Raw genomic sequence first — 15,509 nt, forward strand, 5'->3', positions numbered from 1 at the left:
TCCATCATACTCAACAGAAGATGCTGTGCTCTGTAGAATTCTCAATCCAAAGCAGAAGGGAGGGTGTTAAACTAGCTCAGTTCTCTACTTGCGAGCTTAGATCAGAGAGGACAAACCACACTAGCTTACAACCACCTGGTACCTTGAAGTTGTTGTGGAGGCAGAGACAGACCTGAATTAAGATCTCAACCTTGCCCCTTGCTGAGAAAGTGGGACCGAATAGAAGTTAGCATTCTAAGAGAAAACATGTCCATTATGTTACTATAAAAACCAAAGGAAACTGTATAAAGTACTTAGCACCTTTGCCCCTCATCAGTTTTGGTTACAGCCTCAGATGCTTCCACAGGCAAGTGTTAAAGACAGACGTCTGTGGATCTGTTACCCAGCTGTATAAATACAAGTAATTAATGTAACTTACAAACTCAAAACTGTAATACTCAACCTGCTCTTAACATACCAGTCTCTTGTTATGTTCATATTCTTTCTTGACAAGTGCAGTAAGGAGGTCATGCCTTTTTAAGGCTTCTTCTATCTTTAAGAGGGACAGAAAGGAAGAAGGTTAATACTGCTATTCACTAAATTCTGAAGGATAAGCTCTTCCCCTTTCTGGTTTGTATTCCTAAGCTTGTAATTGACAGTTAACTTACTTCATCCTGGAGTTTTTTCTTTGATCGATTTTCTCTATACGCATCTTTTTTGAGCTGTTCAACCTGTGTAATTTGCTGTTTCCACATTTTGCTTAGTGTTTGGCCAGAAACATAGAGAAATGGAAACTGCTCCAGCATGAGGGGCAGGAGACTGTGTTCATTTACTTTCACTGCAAGGTAAAACAAAACAAGCACAGAACCCTTTAATCTGAGAGACTTGCTGATAGCTTTTAATAAGCACTCTCATTCTACCTTCCTGGTAGAGCAAAGCTTTATAAGTGATGCAGTTCTGATCCTGGAGACTAAATGTAAACATATGTCATTAACTTCTGCACTCCTTTGATCCGAGTACACCAACTACCAGTAAGGATGAAAATCAGCTCAACATTCTGACTGATGACATGCTGTTCTGGTGAAGTCCATCCTAACTGCTCAGCTGACTCAGCGACTGGGGTGGACGCTGTATGTGTGGCCGAACACTCCTCAGCCCTACTGGAGGCAAAGTCTCTGTCTGGTGGGATGTTGTTAGAAGGCCAGCAGTGTTTGAAATGCAACCCTGGCATTTCGCATGACCTCGTTTTCCTTGTAACAGGACTCGAACACTCCCTAGCACCAGCTGTCAATATAATAGGGCTGGACGGGACATCTGCTTGCTTTGGAGCAACCCTTGGGTTCTACCAACTTCCCAGAAACGAAGAAGCAACTAGTGTGAGTGAGCAGAGTGAAGCTGCAGCCGGAGCAGCGGGTAGTCCTGCCCATTTGTGCCTCCGGTACCCATATATGGGCCTCCAAAGGTTATTAAGAGTTTTAAATAAATGCCTTATTTACAACTTTTATCTTTCTCTTTATAGAAATCTAGCATATGGCAGTGATAAAAGAGGAACTTTCTCCAGCTAACTGGTGGATGTTAAGTTTTCAGTGCTGTGTCCTTGGAATGTAGCACACACTTTCAAAGAATGCCAGTTTTCCATAAAGTACAATTTTGTGGTTCTTACTTGGAACTGCTTTATTTGGCTTTGGCAAGCCACCTCTTGGACTTGGAGTTGTGGTTTTTCTAGAGTAAGTCTTCCAGGGCTGACTACGTTTTGGAGTTCCTTTATGAGCAGCTTCTCTGTATATTTTTTCCTTAGGAGCAGACATAAAACAGAATACAAATAAAAGTCTAATAACTCTCTCATACATTATCTTAAATATTACACATGGAAAAAAATAGCTAACTAATCCCCAACCAAACACCTTACTTCCAATTTCTAAAATCTGGTTAGTGTTTATCTGAGTTAAAAGCATCTTTTGGCTTTTGGCACCCTTTGGAATGTTAAAAAGCAATGAATCCTTTTTGAGTTTCAGAGTCACTGTAGTCCCACACCCTAAATACAACCACTAATAATGTTTTGATGTACTGGCTTCTTTGGCAACTTTTTCCATGTAAACTAAAAAGGTTCTTAAATAATGTTTATTATAACCATACTGTATCTTATATCCTGTTTTGTTCATGAACATTCCAGCACAAGCATTTTTCCTATTTTCACTTAGTTTCTGTAACCATCCTTTTGAAAAGGCAATGGACATGTCTGCTTTGTGCTTCTTCTACCCAGGCACAGAGTAAGTGGGATCTCCTCACTCCCCTTTAACCTGTCAGCCCCAACTATCTTTTAAAGATTTTTATTTGTTTGTCAGAGAGAGAGAGAGAGAGAGCGCGTGTGTGCATGGACAAGTAGGAAGAGTGGCAGGCAGAGGTGGAGAGAGAAGCAGGCTCCCCGCAGAGCAAGGAGCCTGATGCGGGACTTGATCCCAGAACCCTATGCTCATGACTTGAGCCGAACGTCTTAACCAACTGAGCCACCCAGGTGTCCCCCAACTATCTTTTAAACCCTTGATGAACAGAACCTCTTAAAAACTGATGGGCGTTTTGGGCAGGAAGGAAAAGTGTTTGGTATCTTTTGGTACCAAGCATCTGCTTCAACTTGGGTCATGATCCCAGGGTTCTGAGATCGAGTCCCACATGGGGCTCCTTGCTAGGCGGGGAGTCTGCTTTTCCCTTTCCCTCTGCCACTACCCCTGCTTGCGTGTGCTCTCTCTGACAAATAAAATCTTTTTAAAAAGTTTTTCTTCAAATAAAAAAAAATTAAAAAGATCTCTGTACTTCCACTGATCTGATCAAGTTGCATTTATTATAGTAGAGACTTTTACCCACTGTTTCCTCCTCATTTATTCCTAGAGATCCAATATTCTCTTGAACTTTATTTCTTCTTAGTTCCCTTTCAAATGCTTCAGTTAGTGCCTAGAGCAGAGAAAGCCATATGACATAACGGTTAATAAAAGCATATAAAAATGAAAATGTAGGGGAAAAAATTAACCTAAGATTCTGTCATTCCATTTTTTTTTTTAAAGTTCCTTTTGGGTCCCTGTTATCCTAAATATATTTAATATTATATTATAAACATTATAAACATATTTAACAAACATGTAATTGGGACATAACCCAAAAATGGGACACAACCCATTTTTTTGTTCTCCGGTTTTATTACTTTCATAGTCCCTTGAATGGAAGTTACATGTTATTATAAGACATTTGAATTAATTTCAGTTTTTCACTATTTCACTATCATAAAACATACTATAGCAAACAATGTACATGTTCTAAATTAATCTGCATTTCAAAATCCCTATTCCACAGCAGAAAGCCTTCCTTGGTAATCATACATTCTCCATATTGAATCTTAACCACCTCCTCTCATTCCTGTCTTGGCACTTTAATCCTACCTGAAACTCAACTAGCCTATCACTTTTAATCCACCTCCAATTCTCATCCTTTCTGAAGCACTCTCTGAAAATATCACCCCACACTGATCTACTCTTTTTGAATCCGCTGAGTACTGGGTTATATCTGACAAGGTTAGTTTTCTTAGAGTATCACAAGTATAAATCTTATGTTCCATAAAGGTGGGAGGGGGGACATAAAAACTATGTCACATAATCTCCTACCATCCACTCAGTTCGAGAATATTAAATGCACCTGAAGCCTTTAATCAGCAGGACATTCACTGTAGTATTTGGTTGAAGGTAAACGGCATTGCCTGCTTTCCAATCATAGTCAAAGATGGGATGTACCTTTGCTTGGAATTGGCGAATATCTGTTTCTTTTGGCTTTCGCTGATGTTTTCTCTCTATATGGAACGGTGTATTTTTGTTAGCTGGAGATGGAGAGAGCGAATGAGATCTGTAGGGTGGCTTTCTATGCGTGGAAAGTCCTAAAACATGGAAGAGACATGTACCATTAGTTCCTATAGAGCCAGAAATGTTAAGTTGGAAATCAAATAGTAAAATTAACAAATCCAAAAAGAATGACTGTGAATGTGCTAAACGTACTCTTTCCTGTAACTAATTTGTATTTTTTAAAAAAAATTTTGAGAAGAGGGGCGCCTGAGTGGTTCATTGGGTTAATAAGCCTCTGCCTTTGGCTCAGGTCATGATCTCAGGGTCCTGGAATTGAGCCACGCATTGGGCTCTCTGCTCAGCAGGGAGTCTGCTTTCCCCTCTCTCTCTGCCTGCTGCTCTGCCTACTTGTGATCTCTCTCTCTCTGTATCAAATAAATACATATAAAATCTTCAAAAAAAATTTTGAGAGAGCATGCACGCGAGTGGGGGTAGGGGCAGAGAGAGACGCAGACTCCCTGCTGAGCCAGACGTGGGGCTCAATCTCAAGACCCTGGGATCGCATGACCTGAGCTGAAGGCAGACACTTAATGACTGAGTCACCCAGGTGCCCCTAACTAATTTGTATTTATTTGTAATGTTTAGTCTGACCAATACACACAAAGGTATACAGTCTCAAAAAAGCACTTAGGTTCTTTTCAACTTTGGGTTGAAAATGGAGCAACATTGGAATTAAGTGGAAGGAAGTGGTGCTGGAGAAAGAAAATGTTAAATCATCGAAGCCGTATGTCTGCTCTCCTTTTACACCTACCTAGGTCCTGAGGAGGTAGGATATAAGTATATCTACATCTTACCCTTATAAGCAGCATGCTTAGAAGAAAAGGTTAACATAATTCAGCATTTTCTAAGTAGTCCCAATTTTTCCTTATGGAGTTAAGTTACCCCTAATTCCATACTGCCTAAGAGATCTAACAAGTCACTTCATAAACAGTTTTATGTTCCACTGTTTTTAGTTGTACTTGGGCATCTGCTAGTTGTGTAGAGGGAGACTCCATGCCTTTTCAGAAAAGTGAGTAATCCTAAGGTTAAGAAAATTAGTTTGATATCTTTATAGATAAACCTTCCCATAGAATTCAAATTTCCCTAAGCTTTTTATTTTTTCACTCTTTTAATTCAAATCTTTCGAATTCGTTTCAAATATAAGATATTAAGGGGGTACCTGATTGGTCTGTCAGTGGAGCATGCAACTCTTGATCTTGGGGTCATGAGTTTGAACCCCATGTTGGGCACTGAGATTACTTAAAAAAATAATAAGACTGGGGCATCTGTGGGGTTCAGTCCCTTGGACATCCAACTTTTGGTTTTGGCTCAGGTCAGGATCTCAGGGTCCTAAGAGGAAGCTGGTGTCCTGCTCCAGGCTCAGTGGGGAGTCTGCTTAAGATGCTTTCTCCCTCTCCCTCAGCCCTTTTACTGGCTTGCTTACCTCCTCTCTCTCTAAAATAGACAAATCATAAAAAAAGTAAGATCTTAAGAAAAACGGACTTGCACAACTGATTTTAAATGATGTTTTTATGACATTCATAATGTATTCTTTTCATTGAAGATCCAATGAAAATAACATTTTGACTTACGGTGAGTTTTTAAGATGGGATATGTTTATGTGTATAGAAGGGAAACATGTAGGTTACTAGGTGAGGCTTACCTAGCAATTACTTGGGAAAGTTTAAGGGGAGGAAGATGAAACAATCAAGAGAAAAAAATATATTTTTGTAGTAAAAAGCAGTTCTACTAGATGTAGAGCCTATGGAAACTTTTTTCTTTTCTTTTTTTTAAAGTAAGCTCTATTCCCTACATGGGGCTCGAACTTAACAACCCACAACCCTGAGATCAAGAATCCCGTGCTCTCTACAACCCTGAGATCCAGAGTCCCATGCTCTACAACTAAGCCAGCCAGGTGGCCTAAAATTCTAGAGAAATCTTTGCCCATGTTACAGGTTGTTCATTGTTTCTACTTTTCATAACTACACTTTTGCAACCTATATGTCCTATAATAGAGGAAACGGTGATACATATTTTCATACAAGGGGAACTTAATAAAAATGAATGAACTGGATCTGTAAATATCAACACAGATTTTTAAAACATTAACAGAAAGAAGTTGCAGAATAACACAGTATCATTTGTAAGTAAATATGAGCTGTTCCCATGTAAAAACAGAAATGAGAAGGTTCCAGTTTAAGATGGCAATACAAAGGCTCCTGAATGCACCTCCTCCCACAGACACACTGAATCTATAGCTATACATGGAACAATTCCCTCAGAAGGGAATCCAGAAACTAGCTGGAAGACTCCTATACCTCAGGCAAACGAGAAACAAAGTGACACCGAAATGGGCCGTGGCACATGTCGGGAGCTGGAACAAAGGCGGCCGTTTGGACTATCACAAAGGTTTCAGACACCCTAGAGCTAGGGACAGGCACGACTCCTTCAAGCCTGGAAGAGTGGCTGTTTTACTTAGTGCACAGAGGCCAACAGAGACAGAAAAACGAAGAAAAAGAAGAACGCATTCTAAACAAAAGAATGAGATAAAGTCAGATAAACCTTAGTGGAACAGAGATAAGGACTCCAACTTGATGAAGACTTTAAAATGGTGGTCATAAACATGCTCACCAAGATCAGGAGAACCATCTGTGTGCAAAATGAGAATCTCAACAAAGAGAAAACATAAAGTATCAAACAGTCACATAATTAAAAAATATAGTAACTAAACTGAAAAATTCAATACAGGGGATCAACAGACTAGATGAAGCAGAAGAAAAGATTAGCAAACTCAAAGACAGAACTGTGGAACTTATCTAGACAGAGGAGCAAAAAGAAAAATGAATAAAAAAGAGTGAAGATAGCTTAAGGGATTTGTGGGACACCAGCAAGTGGACCAATACATATACTATAAGGGTCCCAGGAGGAGAAGAGAGCAAACAAAGCCAGAAAGCCAATTCAAAGAAATAACGGCCGGAAACTCCCCTAACCTGGATAAAGGAAACAGACATCCGGATCCAGGAAGCCCAGAAACTTTCAAATAAGATGAATCCAAAGATCCCACACTAACATTCACTATAAATAAATAGTCAAATTTAATTTGAGAGAATCTTTTAAGTAACAAGAGAAAAACAACTTGTCATGTACAAGGGAACCCCCATACCACTATCCTTAGATTTTTCAGGTGAAGCTTTCAGGCCCAAAGGAACAGCACAATATATTCAAAGTGCTGAAAGAGAAAAACTGCCAAGAAAAGCTATTTGACTCAGCAAAATTGTCCTTTGGAACTGGAGAAATAGTTTTCCACACAAGCAAAAGCTGAAGCAGAATTCATTTACCCTAGAACAGCCTTACAAGAAATTTTTAAGATGCTTCTTTAAATAAGAGGGTGCTATTTAGTAATAGGAAAGCATATGAAAGTACAAATCTCACTGGCAAAGGTAAATATATATAGTTAGATTCAGAGAAGTCTAATGTTGTAACTGGCGGGTATATCACGTATAAATCGAGCATGAAAGTTAAAAGACAAAAGTAGCAAAAATAACAATTTTTTAATGGCTACACAAGGTAAAATGATGTAAATTATGACATTAAGAATTAAGTATGGGAGCAGGAAGAGTAAAAATATAGAACTCCAGTATGCATTCTAATTTGTTATCAACTTAGAATACTAGAAGACGTTTTATATAGGCTTTAGGTTTGCAAACCTACTAAAGGTTTGCAAAAACCTTTAACAGATACACAAAAGATAAAGAAGACTAAGCATAGAGGAGATCATCAAATCACGAAGCAAGAGAACAGAGGAATTACAAAACAGCAACACTAAGCTGACACTTATTTTAAAAGTCAATGGACTAAATTTTTCAATCAAAAGAGAGTGGCTAAATGGATAAAAAAACAGACACGACTACATGCTGACTGCAAGATTCAAACTTTAAGGACACACACACTTTGAAAGTGAAGTAGGTATTTCACACAAATGGAAACCAAAAGCAAGCTATGGTAGCTATACTTCTATCAGACAAAACAGACTTTAAGACAGAGATTGTAACAAGAAACAAAGATCATTATATAATAAAAGGGACAAATCATAAAGAGTATGTAACATTTCTAAGTATGCACAAAACACAGGAGTATGTAGATATGTAAAGTGAATATTAATAAATCTAAAATAGAAAGGAGAAATAGTAATACAACACTTAACAGACACTTATAGACATTTACAGAACATTCTATCCCAAAGCAGCAGAATATACATTCTTCACAAGCATACAGGAACATTCTCCAGGACCAATCATATGTTAGGCCATCAAACAAATCTTAATAAAGTTAAGAAGACTGAAATCATATCAAGCATCTTTTCTGACACAATGGCATAAAATTAGAAAGCATTTACAAGAAAACTGGGAAATTCACAAATATATAAGGATTAAACAATATACTATTGAACAACTAGAAAGTCAAAGAAAAAAAATCAAAGGAGAAATTTTAAAAAATCTTCAGATGGAAAAGGAAATAAAACATATCAAAAACTATGGGATGTAGTGGGCACCTGGGTGTCTCAGTCAGTTAAGTGTCCAACTCTTGATTTCAGCTCAGGTCATGATCTCAGGGTTGTGGGATCAAACCCTGCATAGGGCTCCATGCTGGGTGTGGAGCCTGTTTGGAATGCTCTCTCCCCTCTTTCCCTCTCCCACCACCCCCTATTCACACAAGCCTGCTCTAAAATAAAACAGAACCCATTTGTTTAATAAAACAGGCCAAAAAAAAAAAAAAAAACCCACCTATGGGATGTAGCAAAAGCAGTTCTAAGATAAATGCATATATTAAAAAACAAGATATATGACACCTAAAGTACAAGCAACAAAATAAAAAAAATTAGTGTGACTACATCAAACTAGAAAGCTTCAGGAATGTGAAAAAATATTTGTAAATTACAGATCTGATAAAGGGTTAATATCCAAATATATATCCAAAATATATAAAGAACTCCTACAACTCAATAGCTAAAAGCCAAATAATCAAATTTAAAAACGGACAGAGGAATGGAATAGACATTTTTCCCTAAAAGATTTACAAGTAGCCAACAGATACATGAAGTGCTCAACACCACTCATCATTACAGAAATGCAAACTAAAGCTACAGTGGAATACCACTTTATTAGAATGTTAGAATGGCTATCACCAAAAGACTAGAAATAAAAAGAGTTGGAGAGGCTATGGAGTAAAGAAAATCCTTGTGCACTGTTGGTAGAAATGTAAATTGGTACAGGCACCATAGAAAAGAGTATGGAAGTTCCTCAAAAAATTAAAAATATAATTTATCATATGATACAGCAATTTTATCTCCTGGAATATATTCAAGGAAAACAAAAACACTGGGGTACAGATTATCTGCTATCCCGTGTTCATAAAAGAATTTACAATACTCAAGATATGAACACATTAAGTGTCTAACGATGGATGAATTATTCAGTCATTAAAAAGGAAGAAAATGTGGGGTGCCTGGGTGGCTCAGTTGGTTACCTTCGGCTCAGATCATGATCCCAGTCCTCAGATTGAGTCCCGCATCAGGCCCCTTGCTCAGTGGGGAGCTTACTTCTCCCTCTACCTGCTGCTCCCCCTGTTTGTGCTCTCTGGCAAATAAATAAATTCAATTAAAAAAAAAGAAGAAAATCTGTCATTTGTGACAACATGGATATGGACCTTGAGAGAATTACTGTATCATCTCACTTATATGTAGGGTCTACATGAGACCTATAAGAAACCACTTATTGGAATCTTAAAAAAAAAGAGGGGGGGGCAAACTCATACAAAAAAATATTGGATTACTGGTTACCAGAGGAAGGTGAGGGGAGGAATTTGATGAAGGTGGTCAAAAGGTAAAAAATTTTAGTTATAAGATGAATTAGTACTAGGAATATAGTGTACAACATGATGACTATAGGTAACTCTGCCATATTTGAAAGTTATGGTAGATCTTTGGAGTTCTCAACACAAGGGAAAAATAAACTTTGGCTTTTTCTTGTATCTGTAGATAATGGATGTTAATTAGTTATTGGTAATCATTTCACAAGATATGTAAATCCAGTCATCATACGTACACATACACAGTGCTGTATGTCAACTCTATCTCAATAAAATTGGAAGAAAAAAAGAGAAACAAGATCTCAAACAACCCAACTTTACTCCTTAAGGGGACTAGGGGGAAAAAAAAAAAAAAAGCAAAAGAAGCCCAAAGTTGTAAGAAAGGAAGTAACAATGATCAGAACAGAAATATGTGAAACAAACACCAAAAAAGGGGAAAAGACCAATGAAACTAACAGCTTGTTTTTAAAAGACAAAATAGAGATAAATCTTTGGCTAGACTTAATCATGGAAAAATTTTACTCAAATAAGTAAAACTAGAAATTAAAAAGGAGACATTACAACTAATAAATACCACAGAAATACAAAGGATCATAAGCTACTATGAACAATTTTATGCCAACAAATCGGACAACCTATAAGAAATGGGTTAATTCCTAAAAACATCAAACCTACCAAGAATTAATCATGAAGAAACAGAAATCTGAACAGACTAATTACAAATAAGATTATGTCAGTAGTCAAAAACCACCCAACAAACTAAAACGTCCAGGACCAGACAGCTTCACTGGTAAATTCTACCAAACATTTAAAGAAGAATTAATACCTGGAGTGCCTAGGTGGCTTAGTGGGTTAAGCCTCTGCCTTTGGCTCAGGTCATGATCTCAGGGTCCTGGGATCGAGCCCCGCATCGGGCTCTCTATTCAGCAGGGAGCCTGCTCCCTACCCAACCCCTGCCTCTGCCTGCCTCTCTGCCTACTTATGATCTCTCTGTCATAAATAAATAAATAAAAATCTTTTAAAAAGAAATGAAGGATTAATACCAATCCTTCTAAAATTCTTCCAAAAAAATGGAAGAGGAGGGAATAGCTCCAAACTCCATTTTAGAAGGCCAGCATTACCCTGATACCAAACTAGACAGGACAGCACAACAAAATTATAGGCATAATGAGGAATACTGATGCAAAATAAATATGGATGAACATAGATGCAAACATCTCAACAAAATATTAGCAAATGAATCTAACTGTGTGTACATGTGTGTGTATATGTATATATTTAAACATTTATTTTAGAGAGAGAAAGTATGTGGATGTGGAGGTGCATGAGCAGGGGGAGAGGCAGAGGGAGAGAAGCAGACTCTGCTGAGCATGCAGCCCAATGCCTGGGTTGATCTCACTAGCCTGAGATCATGACCTGAGCCAAAAGCAAGAGTTGGACACTTAACCAACTGAGCCACCGAAACTCCCGTGAATTCAACCGTATAGTGAAAGAATCATGAACACCATCATGAAGTGGAATTTATTCCAATGCAAAGATGGTTCAACATCTACAAATCAGTGTGATTTGCCACATTAACAAAATGAAGAATAAACATATGATCATCTCAACAGATGTAGAGAAAGCATTTAACAAAATTCAACATCCATTCAGGGTAAACACTTTCAATAAACTGGGTATAAAGGGAATATACCTCAACATAATAAAGGCCATATTTGATAAGCCCACAGCTAACATTATGCTTAATGGTGAAAAGCTGAAAGTGTTTCTTCTAATTTCAGGAACATAACAAGGATGCCTACCTTCTCTTACTGCTCTTATCCAACACAGTAGAGGAAGTCCTAGCCAGAGCAATTAGGTAAGAAAAAGAAATGAAAGGCATTCAGGGCCACCTGGCAGGCTCAGTTGTGGAGCATGTGACTTGATGTGAGTTTGAGCCCCATGTTGAGTGCAGAGATTACTTAAAAATAAAGTCTTAAAAAAAAAAAAAAGGCATTGAAATTGAAAAAGAAAAAATAAAACTGTATTTGCAGATGACACTACAGTAGTTATAGAAAACGCTAAAGACCCTACCCAAAAACTGTTAGAATGAACGAACTCAGTAAAGTTGCAGGATATAAAAATCTGTATACAAAAATCAGTTACTTTTTATATGCTAAGAACTATATGCTAAGAGAAAACAATCCCATTTACAATTGCTTAAAAGATACTCAGCCATAAAAAATAAAAGAAATCTCATTTGCAACATGGATGACCTAGAGTAGAATGCAAACTTAAAAAAAATCAAAAAGAGAAATGATTTCACCCACATGTGGAATTTAGAAACAAAAAAAGAAACAACAACAAAAAAAAAACCCAGACTCAAATACATAGATCTGGTGGTTGCCAGAGGGGAGGTGGGTGGAGGATGGGTAAAACAGAGGAGATTAAGAGTATACTTATCTTGATAAGCACTGAGAAATGTACAGCATTATTACTGAATCATTATACTATATACCTTAAAGTAATTAACACTATATGTTAACTATACTTGCATGATAATTTAACAAAGAATAGAATACCTACAAATAAATTTAATCAAGAATATAAAAGCCCTATATACTGAAACTGTTTAAGACATTGATGAAAGAAGACACTAATAAATGGGAAGATATTCCATGCTCAAGGATTTAAAGAATTAATATTGTTAAAATGCCCAAACTACCCAAATTCATCTAGACTCAGTGTGATCCCTTCAAAATTCCAATGGTATTTTCACAGAAAGAGAACAATCACAGAATTGGTATGGAACCATAAAACACACCAAATAGCCAAAGTGATCCTGAAAAAGAACAAAGCTGAAGGCATCACACTTTCTGATTTCAATCTGTATTACAAAGCTATATGGTCAAAACAATATAGTACTAGCACAAAAGACACATAGGATCAACGGAACAGAATACAGAGCCCAGAAATAAACCCACATGTATATGGTCAATTAATTTACAACAAGTGAGCCAAAAATATACAATGGGGAAAAGAGAGTCTCTTCAATAAATGGGACTGGGAAAACTGGACAGCCACATGCAAAAGAATGAAACTATAACCTATCTTATACCGTATGCAAAAATCAACCAAAATGAATTAGAGATCTGAAAGTAAGATCTTTGAAACCATAAACTCCTAGAAGACAGGAGGTAAGCTACTTGACATTGCTCTTGGCAATGATTTTTTTGGATTTGATACCAAAAGCAAAGGCAACAAAAGCAAAAATCAACAAATGGGACAATATTAAGCTTCTGCACAGCATAGGAAACTATCAACAAAATGAAAAGGCAACCTAACAGGAGAAAATATCTGCAAATCAGGTATCTGATATAGAATTAATATCCAAAATACATAAAGAACTCCTACAACTCAATAGCAAAACAACAACAAAACCCCAAAACTATCCAATTAAAAATTGGGCAGAGAAACTGGATAGTTTCCCCCAGACGACCTACAAAGGGTCAAAAGGTACATGAAGGGGCTCCTGGGTGCCTCAGTGGGTTAAAGCCTCTGCCTTTGGCTCAGGTCATGATCCCAGGGTCCTGGGATCGAGCCCTGCAGGGCTCTCTGCTCGGCAGAGTCTGCTTCCCCACCTTCTCTCTCAGCCTGCCTCTCTGCCTGCTTGTGATCTCTGTCAAATAAATAAATCAATCTTTAAAAAAAAAAAAAGGTACATGAAGAGGCTCAACATCACTAGTCATCATGGAAATCAAAATCAAAATCACAGTGAGATGTCATCTTACAGGTTTAGAATAATGGCTATGATAAAAAAGACGAGAGATACCAAGAGTTGGAGAGAATGGAGAGAAAAGGGAACCCTTGTGCACTGGTAGGGGGAATGTAAATTGGTGCAGCCACTATGTAGTATAGTACAGATCCAGTGACACTACTTCTGGGTACCCAGTAGTGAAAAGAAATCACTACCTCTAAAAGATACATGCACCCCCATGTTCACTGCAGGATTATTTACAATAGCCAAGATAGAGAAGCAGCCTAAATGCTCATCTACAGATAAATGGATAAAGAAGAATACTTAAAAGAATATTATTCAGCCATAGGAAAAAAAGGAAATCCTGCCATCTGTGACAATATGGATGGGCCTTGAGGGCCTTATGCTAAGTGACATTAAGTTGGACAGAAAAAGACAAATAATGTATGATCTCATATATATGTGGAATCTAAAAAAACCAAACTCATAGATACAGAGAACAGACTGGTGGTTGCCAGAGGTGGGCGTGAAAGTGGTCAAAAGGTACAAACTTTCAATTATAAATAAGTTCTGGGGATATAATATCCAGTGTGGTGACTATGGTTAACATATTGCATATTTGGAAGTTGCAAAAAATCCCATCTTAAAAATTTTAAGAAAAAAATTTGTAACTATGTGAAGTGATAAATGTTAACTAACGTACTGAGGCAATCATTTATATCAATATCAATCAACCTATAAATAAATCATTATACTGTACACCTTCAGTGAATACGATGTTGTATGTCAATTGTATCTGAATAAAATAACAAAATAAAAACAGGGATAAAAGATATAAACTTTGAGAGAGTTGTTTCTTTGAAGGTGGGGAAAAATGGACTGTGGGGAGGACAGAGGGGATTTCAACTCTTATTTTTAAATTCAAAAGGTGTAAAGCATATATAATTACTAGCATCTGCTTTTAGGTGGTGAAGATATAGGTATTATTTTTGCACCTTTTATTTATTTCTGAAATATTTAAAATAAGAAACCCAGTCATAAACAAATAGAAGTCCCTAAACGGATCCCTCGGACATCCTTATCCTGGCTTCTCTGGGATAAGTACCTGGCCTTCGCTTCTTCGGCCCATACTCCATGATGCTGTCACTGTGCTGAGACAGGGTTTCATCCTTCCTACTCTCCATCTCTTCGTTTCCAATACCGTCTTCTTCATAGTCAGTCTTATCTTTAATTCGATCACCCAGGGCACTTTTTAACATCTATTGAGAAAATACTTTTCAACATCTTTCACTGATTTCAGCAGAATACAAGTTGGAAAAGTAGAATCTTTAAAAAGCTTCTTCTCATAATTAGGTACTAATAACTTTCAGATGCTTATGCATATTTAGTTTTTGAAGGTATATATCAGTGTTATGACTATTCAGTTTCAATAAACTTTATAGTAAATCACAAAAGGATTTAATACATTTATTCAATGATACCCCCAAACTGTAATACTGGATTTGTGAGGATCAAGAGATCTAATTTTACACAAAATCTAATTTTATACCAAATCTGTCTCAGGTGTATCTAAAATAAAGATTTTAATGTAATCACTTAAATGATTAGTTTTCATCAGAATTAAGTAAAAATCAGCATAAATCCATACCAAATTTGGTTATATCATGAAAGGCTAAGTAAGAGATGACTTCTCATCCTATGTCCTACCTGCCTGATTTATGGAACATTTCACAGTAACTAAGACATAACTAATTTTAGTGCCTTAGCTTAGCGTTCATCTTCAATTAGATCACTTAAATATTCACCAACTATGGCAAACTCAATATAGATAAAAAATAAGACTTGCCCAATCTAGTTCAGAGAGCCGTTGAGAGAGTTTCTCGGAAACTGAATGTAATTCTTGTTCTGTTAACCTCTTTCTTGGCCTCTGGGAGAGGACTGAATCCCAGGATGAGACTGCAGGTCTGCTTTCATATCTGTAATAAAATGACCATGTGACATTTAAGTAGCCAAATGTGCTGTAATGCATGCTTTTAACAAATATTTCATACTGGTCTTCAGAG

The 15,509-nt window shown here is 37.1% G+C and overlaps 1 protein-coding gene across 4 annotated transcripts in view; it reads right to left on the bottom strand.

Annotated features, from left to right (window-relative positions):
- The window catches only part of CEP95 (centrosomal protein 95), a 40,921-nt gene that overhangs the window by 4,084 nt on the left and 21,328 nt on the right, over positions 1 to 15,509 (bottom strand). For all 4 annotated transcript variants that reach the window (XM_032870823.1, XM_032870824.1, XM_032870826.1 and 1 more), the window contains 7 exons: positions 15,293 to 15,422; positions 14,552 to 14,705; positions 3,759 to 3,898; positions 2,842 to 2,928; positions 1,643 to 1,772; positions 648 to 817; positions 458 to 532 (listed from right to left, as the gene is read on the bottom strand). In XM_032870823.1, coding sequence (XP_032726714.1) covers positions 458 to 532; positions 648 to 817; positions 1,643 to 1,772; positions 2,842 to 2,928; positions 3,759 to 3,898; positions 14,552 to 14,705; positions 15,293 to 15,422 — 886 coding nt within the window. The remainder of the gene's footprint in view (positions 1 to 457; positions 533 to 647; positions 818 to 1,642; positions 1,773 to 2,841; positions 2,929 to 3,758; positions 3,899 to 14,551; positions 14,706 to 15,292; positions 15,423 to 15,509) is intronic.

The sequence above is a fragment of the Lontra canadensis genome, unplaced genomic scaffold, assembly GCF_010015895.1.
Source record: "Lontra canadensis isolate GAN:19392208 unplaced genomic scaffold, GSC_riverotter_1.0 scaffold41, whole genome shotgun sequence".
In the NCBI taxonomy this organism is placed as follows: domain Eukaryota; kingdom Metazoa; phylum Chordata; class Mammalia; order Carnivora; family Mustelidae; genus Lontra; species Lontra canadensis.